The sequence below is a fragment of the Physella acuta genome, unplaced genomic scaffold (genome assembly GCF_028476545.2).
Source record: "Physella acuta isolate Inbredline_101_S28 unplaced genomic scaffold, ASM2847654v3 ptg000416l, whole genome shotgun sequence".
Classification (NCBI taxonomy): Eukaryota; Metazoa; Mollusca; class Gastropoda; family Physidae; genus Physella; species Physella acuta.
In genome coordinates, this window is record NW_026731935.1 from 125,001 (window position 1) to 142,500 (window position 17,500).

The following is a 17,500-nucleotide window of genomic DNA, read 5'->3' on the forward strand; positions in this document are numbered from 1 at the left end:
TACTCGGCACTGCTCACCCAACCAAAACTAACAAAAAAAACAACAAAAACGCAAACATATCACAAACGCAAACACAAATACAAACGAAAACACAAACAAAAAAGGAAACAAAAACAAACCAAATCCAAATGCAAACACAAACCCAACCACAAACGCAAACCCAACCCAAACACAAAGAAAACACAAACGCTAGCATAAACGCAAAATGCTCACAGTCAAGCCCGGGGCGCCAAATTGCACCATGCTGGGGCGTTGGCGGAACCGCCTGTTTCAGCGTAGTAAACGACTATAGTACCCCAACTTGTTCATTGTCTTTTGCACTCACTTAAACGAACCTAGGCGCCATAGCGAACACGGGAAAGCCCGGGGCGCCAAACAGCACCCTTTCGGGAAGCCAGATATGCCGTGGTCACAGAAACAAGTGAATTCTACTTCACTTGCCCTATAGACCGTCAGGTTTGAAAAGGGAACTATACTCTACGGGGCGCCAGAGGACGCCCGGATTTGATTCTTTTAAAGACTATAGTAACCTTTCTTATACATAGTATTACGCACTGTTTAAAACAAAATTATGCATGATAGCGCTCACTAGATAGTACAGGGCGCCAAATCAAACTCTGCCGGGGCGCCGGCGGACGCGCCTGTTTTAATTTAGTGAACAATTATAATGCCCCAAGCTTAACCGCAAACGGAAAGAAGTAAACATAAAGGATATTTAGGAGCTGGCTTCTTAACTGTTATCGATTAAAAAAAATTAATAAACAGTACGTTCAGTGTATAAATATTTAGTGAACAATTATAATGCCCCAAGCTTAACCGCAAACGGAAAGAAGTAAACATAAAGGATATTTAGGAGCTGGCTTCTTAACTGTTATCGATTAAAAAAATTAATAAACAGTACGTTCAGTGTATAAAATAAATAAAATGCACTGTTTAAAATACCTACCACATTGCACTTGATAAATCCCTACTAATTATGTAATTTTTTTCCCCAAAACCAAAACAAAGTAATAAAAAGTAAATTCCCCCCACCCGATGTAATATATTTATAAAGGGAATGGGCAGGATGATTACTCTTTTTTTTTTAAAATTGTGCAGATGGGAGCTAACAGTTAAATGTACGAGGTGAGAGGAGTTGTATACCCTTATTAATACTTAAAGTGGGCCTACTTTAATGTGATGGTGTACACAATTTCTCTTTCTCTCTGTTAATTTAATTTTCTTCTTTTAAAAAACGAGATAAATTTTGAACATATAATAAAGCTTATCCCCCCTAAACTTTCTCGAATATTCTTAGATAATACTAATGGGGATAGCAACTTAAGTGCAGTAGGGATAAAGACATTTGAAAAAAAAAATCAATTTTCAATTAGGGCCTACTTAAATTAAAAAAAAGAATACAATCTCGTAGAACAAATGAATAGCCAATAATCAGTCTATAATAGTGCGGCACATTAGTCTAATATATAAAACTCAAACGGACTCTGTGCTTCAGTATTTTAAAGTAATCATTTTTGTACTAAAATCCAAATTGATGATTAAAAAATGATCGATTTCAAACTAAATTTTCATTTTACAACTAATCATTTTAATTGACGTAATGTGCAAAAACAAAATTCAACTAAATGTAATACCCTTTACAAAAATTCTAATTTAGTTTGAAAAAGTATACACATTACGTAAAAAAATCCAAGCAGGAAAAAAATAAACTACTTTTAACGTTGAACAAAAAAGTTATCTAATTAGCATAGTTTTATAAAGTGCAGTGTAGTAGGCAGAAAACAGATAATTTAAATACTACCTTTTATTTATTTTATACACTAAATATACTGTTTACTAATTATTATTTTTTATCAATAGCAGTTTTGAAGCCGTTGAGAAATGTCCTCTATGTTCACGTTTATGTATCCATTTGCGTTCTTTTTTATGTTTGTGTTTGCGTTTTTTGTTTGCATTAGTTTTTGTATTTGCGTTTGCGTTTCTGTTAACATTTCCGTTAGTATCTGTATTACGTTTGCGTTGGTGTTTATATTTGAGTTTGTGCTTTAGTTTGCGTGTGTTTGTATTTGAGTTTGCGTTACGTTTGCGTTCGTGTTTTGGTTTTCGTTGAATGTTGTTAGGGTTAAGTGTATGTGTTATTTTTTCAAAACTCCATATTTGCATACTGATATTAAATTGGAAAAGTAATATATTTCCTAGATCCGGCTATGCCCCACGCTTTTCTTTATAGAATTTAAATAGTAGTGTAATATTATTAATTTAAGAAAATAATTTATTTTCTATTTTCTAGTGCATTATTACATAAAAGCTTGTTATTAAAATGTTTTTAAAGCAATTTTTTTCAGTACTTTATTTTAAAATTTTTACAATAGAATTAAAGTTGCATGACTAAAAACTATTGCGCATCAAATGAACACGATAATGCGCATATAAAAGTGCGGAAAGGGTAGTACAAGACTGCCTACTAATTTCAGAATATTGAAATTAGTTAATAAAAATATAATTAGTCATCCAATGAAATCAAATTTGATGTCAGATTGCATTGTCTTCAAGTCTTGACTCACGTACTAACTTTGAAATGAATCTGTCGGTCGAAAGCCCGAACTTTCGCTCTCCCGTTTCGATCTAGGACTACAAAGACAGACAGACGGACGATAAACAGACAGACTGACGATAAAAAGACAGAGGAAGCAAGTTCATTAAAAGATTGTAAAAAAATGGCGTAAAAACGTTTTAATAAGAGGCTTTTATCAATTAATATTATTAATCATAAAAGAAAAAATAAAAAATAAATGATTTTCTTTAAAAATATTATAACACAAAAAAATTTAAACTACTTTAAAGAAAAGCATGGTTCTCTTCCTAAATAAAGGTATGCTATAGATAATATAGTCTTCTTCTTCTTCTTCGTTCTTAATTATTAGTGTTGAAGGGGATCGAGATTTATCTGCCAGTGGGGTTGAACTCGAGACTGTTCGAATTTATCAACCATGAGCTTTTTGCCGACTCGACCACGCCTCCAACACAATTAAGCTTTACGTGTCAACTGGTTATGCGCCATTGAGGCCATTGACTCCGATTTCAGCCTGCTTTTCTTTTTGGATTTGCTTCCATAGCCTTTGTCCAACCAAGAACAAACTACAAGGCAGCAGTTGTTTAATTTTGGAGTTGTCTCTCCTAGAAGAGTGGCTGTCCCCAGCTAACGAGCCTCATCTGCCCGGGGGTTCGAACTCGAGACTTTTCGGTTTAGCAACCATGAGCTTTACCGACTCGACCACGCCGACCCAGGCTTTTTTAATAGTTATTTTAATAGTATGTTTTATTATATATTTAAAGAAGATTTTTTCTCCTTTTTAGTGCATTATTGCATAAAAGCTTTTATTAAAATCTTTATATGCAAAATTTTTGCAGTAGGCCTACTTTAGAATAATTAATGCAATAGAGTTGACTATTTGAATTTCTCAATACAATTATAACCTTTTAAAAATAATACTCCATTTAAAAAAATGAAATATTAATTGTGACAATTTATGTCCAGTTTTTTTCTGTATCAAATAGCGCCAAAACACAAAATTATTTCACACGATATCTAAATTACTAGCATACTGAATGCATTCACTATCGTTAAGATGTTTAACCATTGGTTTATAGTAAATATGCATTAAACAATTTTTTCATAATTAGTTTATTTTGTGTGCATAAATCATTGTAACAAAGCATTACACATGCTATAACATATTATTCATAGAAATATTCCATACAACCCATTATAAGTATACCCCATGAAATGTAAATAGTTGCATTTGAATTAAGCTATAAATATAAATTTCTTTAAAAATTTAAAGTATATAATTTGAGCTTTGCATAATATTCATGTAAAAACAATTTAAAAATCAATTAAAAATAAAGTATTTTTTAAAGACAAATGACAGAAATCAAGGGTTCTGCGTGTTTTGGGTAAGGAACCAGCACCTCTGGGTTCAAATGATGTACACTGACAGCACTATACCCTTATACATTAATAAGCAAAATATACAAATAAGCAATCAAATTTCCCATTATAGAATTACAAATGAAACAAACGAATAAAATCAGTGGTACATTATACAAAAGCTTTTCATTATCAAACAAAATTAATTTTTTTTTTACAAAATTATTGTTAAAAAAATTCAACTATAAAAATCAAAGTCATCACTTATTAAGTTGTTAACAGCTTCTTGCTTAGATTTATGACATTAAAACAATACCTTTTTAATCCAAGTCTCATTTCAATGTACTTTCCATTCATACAGAATGTGGCCATCCTACTATGTTCTTCCAGAAAACAAAAATTCAAATATAATCTTTCTTACTGGCATCCAAGAAATGTAAGTAAAGATATTTTAAATTATTTTTTTTGTTTGGTGTTAGATCAATGTTAAGAAGCATGCATATTTCTTTCACAATTATTCAGCTCATGCATTGTATACATTTAATTCTAGCAGATCCTAGTTCTTAGGAAGCTGATAATTTTACAGGACACCAGAAGACTTGGCCAACTTGTAGAACTGACATTCACAGGGCACCAGAAGACTTGGCCAACTTGTAGAACTGACATTCACAGGGCACCAGAAAACTTGGCCAACTTGTAGAACTGACATTCACAGGGCACCAGAAGACTTGGCCAACTTGTAGAACTGACTTTCTTCTTGCATTAACAAAGTCTGTGGGCTGTCAAACTCAACAATGGAGCCATTATCCAAAACAAGAACTCTGTAGAAAATATCAAAACAAGAAAAAAAAATCTTAATTATTAAGTTAAACAATAATTATTACCTATTTAAAAAGGTAAAATTCAAAGCAAAATTTAACACTATTTAGGTCTAAATCTCAACTAACTAATATAAATTGTTAAAATCTTCTAAAAGAAATTTTGATATTTCATTATTATAATTGTTGTGCAAACAGTTTTTAGATTATCAATTAGCTATTTTTTAATTGTTCAAAGCACTGCTTTGTAAAGCAATTGTATTTGTGAATAAAGCTTGTATAAATAATTTGTTTATTACCAGTTATGTTGTTATATAAGAAAAATAAATATTGTACCTGTCACAGTCCAAAATTGTGTTTATTCGATGAGCTATTGTTATAGTTGTACAATGCTTGAAAACTCTTTGAACTGTATTTAACACCAAATTATCTGTAGTTACATCCACAGATGAAGTTGGCTCATCCATTATTAAAATTTTACTTCTACGAAGGAGAGCTCTTGTTAAACACAACAGCTGTCTCTGACCATTGCTATTATAAGATAAAAAGGTAAGATTAAGATAAAAAGTAACACTAAGTGATTATAATAATGAAAACAATTTTATATATTTTTATGATTTATGTAAGTTCATGAAAATGTTAGCTTCATGTAGTTAAGTAATAGCTTTTTAAAGATAAAAAAAGTTCTGTAACTTTTAAAAAAAAAGAAAGAAATGTACCTAAAATTTAAGCCATTCTCTCCAACTTCTGAGTCTAGACCAGCTGGCATGCTTGAAACAGCATCTTTTAAATGCGACATAGTTAAAGCTGTCCAGATTTCTTGATCAAGGTATTCCCCATTGGGATCTAAATTCATTCTCAATGTACCAGATAGGATGACAGGATCCTAGAGAAATGTGTTACAAAGCAATGGCATATTTTCATCTTCAAAATTTAAAATATAGAAACCCAACCTTAAGAACAAACATATTAAGAAAAGTAAATGCATTGAAATTACAAAGTGTTAACTTATAAAAAAAAAACATAAATATATTTGAGTTAAATCCAGTACAACTAAACAAATAGTTGCTCCTAGTTTTCAAACACTGTACCTGAGGTAAAATAGTCAGCTTAGATCTCAAATCATAAAGTCCAAGAACTGAAATGTTGATGTTGTCAATGATAATCTCCCCTTGAGTAGCCTCTATGAGTCGAAACAAGGCCAATGTTAATGAAGATTTTCCTGCACCTGTTCGCCCAACTATTCCAATCTGTAATTATAAGCAAATTTTATTTTTTAATGATTTACTATGCAGGGACTTTTATTAAAATAACTAATATATTTTTAATAAAAAAAAAAGCTTTTGCAAAACATTTCAAGAGCTACTTTAAAAAATTAAATGCTTATTATGACTTTAAAAAATCAGTAGATGACAAATGTTATTCAGTGGTGAATGGCCTATCAGCAGAAGAACACCTGATAAAATTCATGCTCCACTCCCCTCACACCACTAGCTTTACCACCTCACCCTCAACACCATACATGACATCCCCCACACCACTAACTTCACCACATGATATCCCTCACACCCCACATAACAACATTCCCACCACACACTGTATCTTACCCACAGGATGCCAAATTACCAGCCCATACTCTTCAACTGACCATATACATAATCAAACCACAATTCCTCAATCAATGCAGCCCCAGCTTTTACTCATGCCCCCCCCCCCCTCCCTTCACACCTTACAAGTAACTTGAAATACTTAACTTGCAGAATGCAACAGTATAAATGATTGTATGTTAACACATTTGGAAAAGGAATATGCATGCTTTAGTTAAGTGTAGAACCTTAGTTGTCAAGTCAACAACAACATCATTGAGAGTTTGTCAGTGAGAATTGTTATTTGTAGGTCAATATAGTGTGTTAATTTGTTGATCAATGTGGTGTGTTAATATGCTGGTCAATATAGTGTGTTAATTTGTTGGTCAATATAGTTTGTTAATTTGATGGTCAATGTGGTGTATTCATTTATTGGTCAGTGAAGTTACTGTGAGAAGTTGTCAGTGCAGTGGAGCATACTCCATTTAATGGCACTCTCAGATGAACCTTGTAATGTAAAACCAATTAATTAGTCTCAACGCCATCATAAGGAATGAAATTTGCAAGTTTCAATGTAAAAGATACAGATATGCCGGAATTAAACAAGAGAGGGCCTTGAGATAAATACATATAACCCCAGAGAGTTTTTGTTTATACACATATAAACAGTACAGTAAAACTGAGTGCAAGAAATAAACTTAAATACACATTTTTTTGGGATCGCTGTATAATATGTATAATTAAAAAAATATGTCTAACTACATTATTCAAAATGTCGCTGAAGTTGTCTTTACAATTATTTTCAAATAGATCCTAGGACTACCTTTTCCCCTTGTCTAATCCAACAGGTAATCTGCTTAAGCACTGGTACTAATCCTTCTCTATAGCTTGTAGAATATTGATTAATGATGATTTCTCCTCTCTCTGGCCAGTCTGGTGGAGGCCGAACATTGGTGTAACGTGGGGCCTGTAATTAATTCGTTTTTTAATTACTATTTATTTAGAACAATAATATCAGTTAGAATAAAGACAATATAAAACAGAGACTTGATAAATAGTTATAAATCTGACCTCTTGAACAACATTAGAATATTCCTGTACTCTTTCAACACTGACAACATTGGTCTCCAAGTCACTCATAGATCTGACCAACCACTTCAATGATTGGGTTATCTAAACAGTTTATTATGTTTATAATATAAAATAATGTATACTTAACAGATATATATATATATATATATATATATATATATATATATATATATATATATATATATATATATATATATATATATATATATATATATGTATATATATATATATATATATATATATATATATATATATATATATATATATGTATATATATATCATTTGCTAATGTTTTGGTATAATATTGATACATTTCAATATTTTATTTTAGAGGAAAGAAATTTATTAAAAATATTAACTAAACAGCAACAGTCCAAATTTTGTAAATTTTAAAGAGAAGAAAGTGTTACCTGAAGGGCATAACTAACAGAAAGTCCAAGCAATGCACCATTAATTCCAGGTGTTAGGAGAGAGAAAACAGCACTAAAAAATACAACAAGGCTGCTAACAGCCTCAATCCACACACCTAACCATCTGGGAATAAATTGTATAGTTATGTTTTGATTCAATTAATATTACTCAAGTTATTTTTAAAATTTTCAATGTTTTATTGAATATAAAAGTTTACTTTACCTATTGGCTGTAATGCCAGCAAAATAGAAAACAATATTTCGATCAATGCGCTCAACGCAAGTCTGACTAAATCTACCAATGGCATCAAAAGCTCTGATCACATGACATCCAGTTAATGTTTCAGAAAAATGAGAGTAAATTGGAGATCTAGTGACAGCTTCCAATCTTTTAAGTTGGCGAGATGTTGGCACAAAAAATCTCTGTTGACAAATTTGATAATAACCCATATTTCTGTCAGTTTGATTCAATGATTTAAAAAAAAATATTTCTAAAAAGGTTAAAATACAATAAGCTGACCTGAACAGCAAAATATCCAATGAAGAGTGGTATTATGACACTGATGAATATTGGTGTATTGATGCTTATTACAACAAGTGTGGCCATCACAGAGAACACACACATAATCCACATAAAAATGATCTGTGGCAACTGGTTATCTAATGTTTCCACATCTCGAGAAAACCGGTTAACAATTCTTCCTATTGGGGTAGTGTCAAAAAAGCTCATTGGTGCCTTCATGATTCTATCTAGCATGGAGTCGTGCATTGAAGAAGCAGCTGAAACCATTCGGAGTGCCCCCATGCAAGCATATATAAAAACAAACAGAGCTGAAACAAAGTTGATAAAAATTTTTTGTAAATAATAGGTGTAATAATATTTTATGTGTTGGTTTCTTATTTTTTCAAACTCTTAACATTTAAATTTGAGATTGTTTTTCTAAAATAAGATTTAAAAATATAAAACTATAAAAGTTTACCTTGGGCGGCACCAAGGGCTCCATACACTGTTAGGTAATTTTGGTTCTTTACTTTTAAATCAGCTACTGTAATATTTCCTGCCTGAATATCTGGATCACCAGTCCATACAGACAGCCAAATGTTGGCCAGTACACTGAAAACCTGATTTTCAAAGTTATTTTCAAAATTTAAGTAAGAAAGTAAATTTTAAATATTAACCAAGTTATTTGGCATTGATTTATGATTTCTAAAATTAATATAATATAAAATATTTACCATACATGTTATATATAGTAACAAAATACTAAATACCTGGAAAAGGGCGAACATAGAAAAAATAATTATAGTGGAACAATATCCAACATTTTTAAAATAGCTTTGAAATACTCGAAGGTTCACCTGTACAGAAGAATTGGAAAATTAGTTTGAAGTTAATATGCATATTGGCCTATACAGACTAATATATTCATTACAAATATTAGGCTAAAGGGGACTACATTGTAAATAAATAACTCAAGATATTTTATGAGTATAAGCATATTCATATTTATTTATTACACATTTAAAATAAAATACTTAAAAAAAAACTTTTTAAAAAACCACGTTTTTCTTGTGGACTAAAAAGTAGAAAATAACTATTTACATACATTTGATGACAAAACACGTGGGTACGTTCACCATCAAATTTCCCGACCCATCTGCCCGACCCACGTTTTTTGTCATCAAATGTATGTAAATAGTTATTTTCTACTTTTTAGTCCACAAGAAAAACGTGGTTTTTTAAAAAGTTTTTTTTTTAAGTATTTTATTTTCTCCTTTTTAGTCCGTTGCTACACATGAAAAACGTGGTTTTTAAAAAGTTTTTTATATAGTTTATTTTCTACTTTATCTAATCACTTGATTAAGTATGACTTGACTAAGTGTTTTTAAATACACGGACTAAAAAAATCTTGAGCGACCGATACGCTTTAAACAGAGAAAGGGTGTAATTTACGTTGCTGGCGTGGAGATCTACTCACGAATCACGTGATCAAATCTCCCATAAACAAACAAATAAACGCGAAGCTGAGTTAAGGAAAAACGTGTTTATGTGTATTTTAGCATGCCCAGCGTACCAACCGTGTCACCGTTAACAATGTGTTACCGTGTCCGTTCTCCTTTTTAGTCCGTTGCTACACATAAAAAACGTGGTTTTTTAAAAGGTTTTTTTTAAGTATTTTATTTTCTCCTTTTTAGTCCGTTGAAAAACGTGGTTTTTAAAAAAAGTGTTTATAAATACACGGACTAAAAAAATCTTGGGCGACCAGGATTCGAACCTGGGTTGTCGCGGCCACAACGCGAAGTACTAACCACTATACGATCACGGCCAGCGCGCTCACATCGATTGGGGCCGAAGTAACTGTGTCAATAGGCCTCAAGTCTTGTCGGTATCTTTAGAAATCATGTCCTCAATTTCTAAAGTCCTTGGGGCGTAATTAAATTAAGCTAATTACGGTCACTAATTGCTAGTTTTTATGATTGCATCTGAAATTGTTAGGCGAAAGTAGCATGCATGCCAAATTTCAGGTCTCTAGAGCAATCAGAAGTGGGCTAATTTTCGATGTCAATTTTAACAACAAACAAACAAACGCGAAGCTGAGTTAAGAAAAACGTGTTAATATTTGTTGAAATATCACATTTCATTGATATTAGTTTTTATTTCAGGGTACTTTTTGAAAATGATATCAAACACTGCTTACAGATCCTGTTTCAGTAGATTCATCTTCTGTAAGTCTAACCACTGTTCCATTTCCAACCCCACCTCCTGCCACTACAGATGTCAGCTTATAGGGTTCATTCTTATCCTCAGTTGGAGTTGATGGTGATGATCCACTGCCACCAGCCATTGTCTCCAGTCTGATCAGAATTTGCTAATTATCATCAGCATCAATTGGTCATACATTTTTCCTACAATTTATGACTACAAAAACAATGTGAATATTTTTCATTATTCTTAAACTGAGTGATTTATGTAATGATGTTTAAATTGACCTGCTTTGATGGAAGTTAACCACATCTTCTCCTGATGTGTTGCCTTCTGATTGGCTGGTTACTGATTCAACATGTTCCCATATTTTCTTTTTCATTTCTCTAACTGGATAGATATTTTATCTATTAGATTAGTTGACATTTAAATAATTATATTTTTGGTAAAGTTTTGTTTTAAGTGATAAAAATGTATGGAAATATAAGATAACTAAAATTAAAATAAAATTATTAGGTCTACTACTACTTTCAATCCCACCTTCTATGTCATCTTCTGCTTCTGATTCAGATTCTTGCTGCTTTCTCAAATTAGCCAATAGGAACTGGGCAAAGTTTCCATCTTTCTTCATCAGCTGTAAATATGATCCCATCTCTGTTATACGACCTTCCTGCATGACGATAATTATATCTACAAGTGGTAGCCAGTGGACAGCATGAGTAGCCATGATACGAGTCTGAAAATGTACAAGTAAAATATTTGGACTATATTACAATCAACAGCATAGTTTTGTTTGATAAATTATTTCCCATTTGGCTGCAATTTTTTTGTTTATCTGTTTTCTTACTCACTTCTTTATATTTTACTATTTTTAAATTTTTAAAATTGATTTAATAACTGGCCTTATTTTTTAGCATTCCCTTGTCAGACAAAACACGTTTAAAAATATGTTTCCCAACATGAGAATCCACAGCACTCAAGGGGTCATCTAGTAAGTACAGGTCAGCATTAGAATAAAGGGCTCTTGCAATGCTGACCCTTTGTTTCTGACCACCACTCAGGTTTATACCCTGAGGACAAAACATGTTACATAATACAGAAATTCAGAACTTTTGTCCCACATTTATTTATTATCTGTTATTGTTCCTTACCTTTTCACCAATTTCTGTTTTATCTCCCCCTGGTAGAATGTCTAAGTCCTGCTTCAGGGCACAAGCCTCAATGATCTTAGAGTATTTTTTAAAGTTGAAACTTGTGCCAAAGAGGATATTGTCCTGTAGAGAACAATTCTGAATCCAAGCAGTCTGAGGCACATAAGCAAGACTGCCCTGAAAAGTTGTGACATTTAAAGGTAAAATGATAAGGCTGATTATTTTACTCTTAATATGTGCAATTAATTATTCCTGACAAATTAGATTTAGATGCATTTTTAATTTTAACTCACAGCTGTTTGAACTTGACCTTGCAGACGATCCATTTCTCCCAGTATTGCAGACAGTAAAGAAGACTTCCCACAACCCACTGGGCCAACAACTGCTACTAATGAGCCTCTGGGAATCTCTAGCTTTATTCTATAAAGGGAATTCAGTTAGTTTTTTTTAATGCAATACTTCTATTTTTACAAATTATGATTTAGGTATAGTTTACAACTTTGTAAGCTATTAAATTTATTGTGAAATTTATTAGGCCTTGATCTATTCAATATCTTAAGTAAGTAGAAAAATAAACATTTCAATATTTTTTTTTGAACATTTGTGTACAAACTTAACGAAATTCATTTTTAAAATCAAATTCTAAAATAGATTAAAATAGGTAATTTATAAAAAAAAAATTATTGAATTGCTTTTACTTACAATATTTGCATTTACAATTGCAAATATATAATATCAAATATAAAAAAATCTCACCCACTAAGTCTAAAGCTAGCATCTGGATCCCATGTAAAAAGTCCTTTTTCTATACTTACAGCAGTATCTAAACAGGACATATTATATTTGTATTTCATAAAATGTAATATTCTATAAATCTCAATATTCTTAAAATATTATTAACTTAAGTCCAAACTTAAAATATATTTAGCACAATCATTATGATGCAAAATTTGAAAATATTCTTTATTCTTTCTTCAACCTATAATGTGTGCTTCTGATTGGTTTTGAAAATCTCACTGGTAGAGATTTTGTTGCTTCAAACAGTTAGGCATTAGTAATGTTGTTGGACTACATTAGTAGGCCTATATATTAATACTTAATATAAGTAGGCTTCGGCCAACTTATATTAAGTAAGGCTACATATTTGAGACATTTAACCCAAATTAAGTATTAGTGATTGACTTTTAATAAATGAATGATCTACACTGCATGTAGTTGACATTTTAAAAAGAACTTTACTATTTAAAACCTTGTACAAATATACGTAAAATAATACATTGTTCATATCCTCTTTAAATATTATGTAATATTCAATTGTTTTTCTGGCATCAAAATTTTAACCAACCTTTCAAATCTCTCCGATTGTAATGTGAACGATCTAGTTCTGTTCCACATAAATACTTTTCTATTCTTTTCACAGAAACAGTTGCCTATCAAATACCATTTTTAAAATATAAATAAATGATTTAGTCTTCATTTTCAAATCTTTACTTAAGGGCGACTGTAAAAATAATATTACAAAAAATAATTTTAAAAATTTATTGAAAGAAAGAAAATATTAAACCTGGGTTGTAAAAGAGACCATCTCTGGAATAAACGCAATAGGGAATTGTAAAATATTGAAGAGCGCCAAAGTCACAAATGCTGTATCAGCTGTTAATGGCAGATCTGGGTAGACCAGGAGATATGTAGTAAAAGATACCAGACACACCTGCAAACATACACATAGGTTAGCAAACATATTTTCATGAGCTAATACTATATACATCATTTGTTTAAAGTATCTTATAAAAATTTAAAAGAACTATTACTAACAAATGAATTATCTAGTAAAAGGAAAATATCAAAAAGCTACCAACCAAGTATGGTGCACATGTCCAGATAAAAATGCTAATAGCATTAAGCCAAGCTAATTTTGTCAAAACATTCATCTCTCTCTGTCTAAGCGAAATAATTTTTTCTTGAAATGATTCTTCCCAAGCATATAACTTGAGTACCTATAAGAATGTGGTTTCTTTATAAATTATTTGTCTGATTATGTGAAGATTTTTTTTACTAGCACCTAATAGATCATGCTATAGTTTATTTTTAAGAAATTTTAAAGAAAGAATGATATATGTATAAATGTATTGAAATGAAATACTGACTTCAATCTTAACAACTCATAGTGAAAATGGTCCTTTTATTACCTTAATTCCACTAAGAACCTCATTGACCATCTTAATTCTTTTATCTTTCCATAACAGATTTTTATGCTGCAGCCTCTGCTGGTGGTATGCAATGACACCATTGAAAGGTACCAGCAGCAACAATAAACCCAGCCCAGCCAGTACAGGAACTCCTAGTGTGTTCCATAGTAAATAAACTGCTAGAAATATCTGAAATTATTGACCAACATATTCAGATGTTTAATTTACTTGTATGGCAGTTTTTCAAATCAGTAAATAAAACAATGTTTTTGTGTAAAGATTGTAACAATGAACCAAGAATATTTAAATGTCAAAAGAATATTTTATTGGTATCTTTTGCCATCTTTGTTGGCACTTGTAGTTTCTAGTGTCAAATAGGAGTGAATTCTAATCAAACTGCTGTAAGGGAATTGACCACACCATTCAAGTTATCTACCTCTAAGGGAATTGACCACACCTTCCAGTTATCTACCTGTAAGGGCATAGACCCTACAACCCAAGTTATCTACCTGTAAGGGAATTGACCACACCATCTCAGTTATCTACCTGTAAGGGAATTGACCACAACATCACAGTTATCTACCTGTAAGGGAATCGACCACACCATACCAGTTATCTACCTGTAAGGGAATTGACCACACCATCCACATTATTTACCTGTAAGGGAATTGACCACACCATCCACATTATTTACCTGTAAGGGAATTGACCACACCATCCACATTATTTACCTGCAAGGGAATTGACCACACCACCCAAGTTATCTACCTGTAAGGAAATCGACCACACCATCCACATTATTTACCTGTAAGGGAATTGACCACACCATCCAGGTGTAACTCATTAGATCTTGCACCCTCTGACAGTCAACAGACATGAGGTTAACGACCTCACCAGCTGTACTTTGGTGTTCACTGCTTGTGTCTAGCCATAAGCTCTGAATTGCAGGAAATAATGTGAACATTATCATTATTAAATTTTTAGAATTCTCAATCTTTCTTTAATATAGTTTTTATACATTGTTTTACTGTTTTTGCATAAAACAACAATCTGATTAGTAAAATATTTAACATTTTTTAATTTAAAAAAAGTCTGTTTATAGTCTTTAGTTAGTTGTTTACCTTTTTATAAATAGCAACCATGAGAGCAGTTTTCATCCTCATTCCCGAGGTCATGGCTAGATGGTAATGTTGATGGTAAAAAATTGTCTGGCACCAAGAGGCACCCAACATGGCTGCAGCTAAAACATAGCCATACCAGGCTGGTTCTAAGTTGATTGCTCCAATATGGAGGATCAACCCTCTTTAGTGGAAAAAAAAAACAACGATTTTTTTAGTTTAAGTTCAGAGAGATATGTTTATTAGTTAAATGGATTTTTAGTAAGGTTTTCTTGAAGAAAATTATCAAATGAATAGCTGCACAAACAAATGACAATATTTCTTTAAAAATACTTCCAAATTCCAATAAATATGCAAAACCACAAAAAAATAAATAAAAATTAACTGAACAAATGCATAACAATATTTCTTTAAACAAATTGCTTCTCAATTTACGACTTAGCTTGAAGCAAAACAAAAAAAAATGATGAAAAAAGGCTTAGTTGACCTACGATACTAGATCTAACTCATAATTATAGTAAACAAACAATTGCACAACCCTATGCTGTCTTTTTTGTAAAACAATATTTTTTCTGTTCATAAATATGAACAGGTTTTTAAGTTAAATGATTTTTAAAAAAATGTTTTCTTAAGAAAAATTACTTAACAAAAACTGAACAAATGAATAACAATATTTCTTTAATAAATAATTCCAAATTCTATTAAAGATGCAAAACCACACAAAATAAATTAACAATTAACACAAAAGAAGTATTGGCAAAAAGCAAACTTCAATCAAGATAGTAATTAATAAGTTACTAATCAAGTAAGTTGAGAAGAAATGGCCAAACAAACTGTCTTAACTTACTTGAGAAGAAAGGGCCCAACAAATTGTAAGACGTCTGAGACTGCCTTACAAATGTAAGACAAGAAAACTTCCCAGCCAAAAGCTTTGACCAGCACTTTAAAAAGTGAACATTTTGTTTTTCTGTTTAATGGCAACTTGACAACTTCCACTTCTTCATCTTTTCTCTTTGACATAAATCTTTTTAACAATGGCGATCTTTCATTTGACGAATGACTCCCAGTCTGACCTAATTTAAAGATGTTAAAATCTGTAAAACAACTAAATGTTACCCAGACTATTAAAGAAAACATTATTGGTAACAGTTGTAACAGACTAAAGTAAAAAAACAAAACAACTTCCATGACAGCCATAAATATTAGATCTCTATAAGCATTAGATAAAGATTGGGCATGACAAAAGAAACATAAATTATTTAAAAATTCATTATTTAAAGTTAATATAATCTTTTAATTTGAAATTTAAAAAAAAATGTTCTAATGTTTGAGGCTTTTAAGATATATTGTAAAAAAAAAAATAGTCCCGGTGTTGAAGAAGACCCGTGTAGCACAACTTCTTACCATTAACCCTGTCCGAGCCAGAAGTGTCACTGTTGGAATGACTCGAAGTCCCATTTCCTAGCTGCCAGCTTTTTTGTCTGTCAAGCCTTTGGATGAGTTTAGACAAGTACATTTAAGTAATTGTTACTCCGTTAGTGGAGCTAAAATATGACCTGCCTTGATAAAAATATTCTTAGTCTGTTGGCTCAGGAAGAACATAGTGGCCAAAAATGTATCTCACCAGGATTTATACTAGCATACTTCGTTTAAAAAATGTATTTTCAATGAGATTGTGTTTGAACTAATATTGGAAAATCTGAAGGTATTGGATAATTTTCTGTAATTAAAAACAGTCAAGTTGTTCAGTAAGAGCACCATTACCCTTTTCTTCTGATGCAGCTATTCCACGCCCTAGTGAATCTTCCAACTACAGTTTCACAACAGTCACGTGGGTTCAAGTTCCAGAGGTCTTCAGAAGTCAGAGCTCGCCTGTAGCCAGTTAAGATAAGTCTGGAGGAAAAGTAGATCAAATAGATTAAAAAATGGCGTCGATTAGACCAAAAGCAGAGGGGTCTGGTGTCATTTATATAGTGGAGGCAGGGGGGAGTAAAAAACTCCCCAACCCCAGGCAAACTCCGTGACCTAACTCCAAGGTATGACTTCATTTGTGGAAACCTATATGTCGCCTAGGTTTAAGGCGGGGAAGGGGAGGGGGAAAGGCCATTTAGGTGGTCCAAATCCGACCAAAACAACGGAATAATTTTTTTTCAACTTAATAGACTAATGATTTTGAAAAAAAAAAACCAACAGATCTACTACAGCAGTGATTGTTCTACAGTAACTAACACACACTATTGCAGAGACAAAAAAAAAAAAAAAACAAAACAACAACAGGGGCTGTAAGGGGTCGTCAATAAATAACGTCACACTCGTAGGGGGAAGGGAGGTCCGTAATTTTGAGACGGTGTAGGACGAGGGGGAGGGTTCAGATGGTGTGACGTCACACTTTTGCATAAAAAAAGCAATTTTAGAAAACGAATTTTAGCCATTATTTCGTGTTTTAGAAAACTGTTAAATTGTAATGGGAGTTGATTAAAATACTCTATGTCAGTGGTTCC

General features: G+C 31.9%; 1 protein-coding gene across 1 annotated transcript in view; it reads right to left on the bottom strand.

Annotated features, from left to right (window-relative positions):
- LOC131942650 (multidrug resistance-associated protein 1) overlaps positions 1-17,500 on the bottom strand; it is a 96,257-nt gene that overhangs the window by 61,028 nt on the left and 17,729 nt on the right. Inside the window, exons 8-17 of the mRNA XM_059302548.1 lie at positions 16,764-16,892; positions 16,404-16,489; positions 15,847-16,072; positions 15,003-15,183; positions 14,687-14,818; positions 13,882-14,070; positions 13,552-13,689; positions 13,257-13,403; positions 13,038-13,122; positions 12,449-12,515 (exon numbers count right to left, since the gene is read on the bottom strand). Coding sequence (XP_059158531.1) covers positions 12,449-12,515; positions 13,038-13,122; positions 13,257-13,403; positions 13,552-13,689; positions 13,882-14,070; positions 14,687-14,818; positions 15,003-15,183; positions 15,847-16,072; positions 16,404-16,489; positions 16,764-16,892 — 1,380 coding nt within the window. The remainder of the gene's footprint in view (positions 1-12,448; positions 12,516-13,037; positions 13,123-13,256; positions 13,404-13,551; positions 13,690-13,881; positions 14,071-14,686; positions 14,819-15,002; positions 15,184-15,846; positions 16,073-16,403; positions 16,490-16,763; positions 16,893-17,500) is intronic.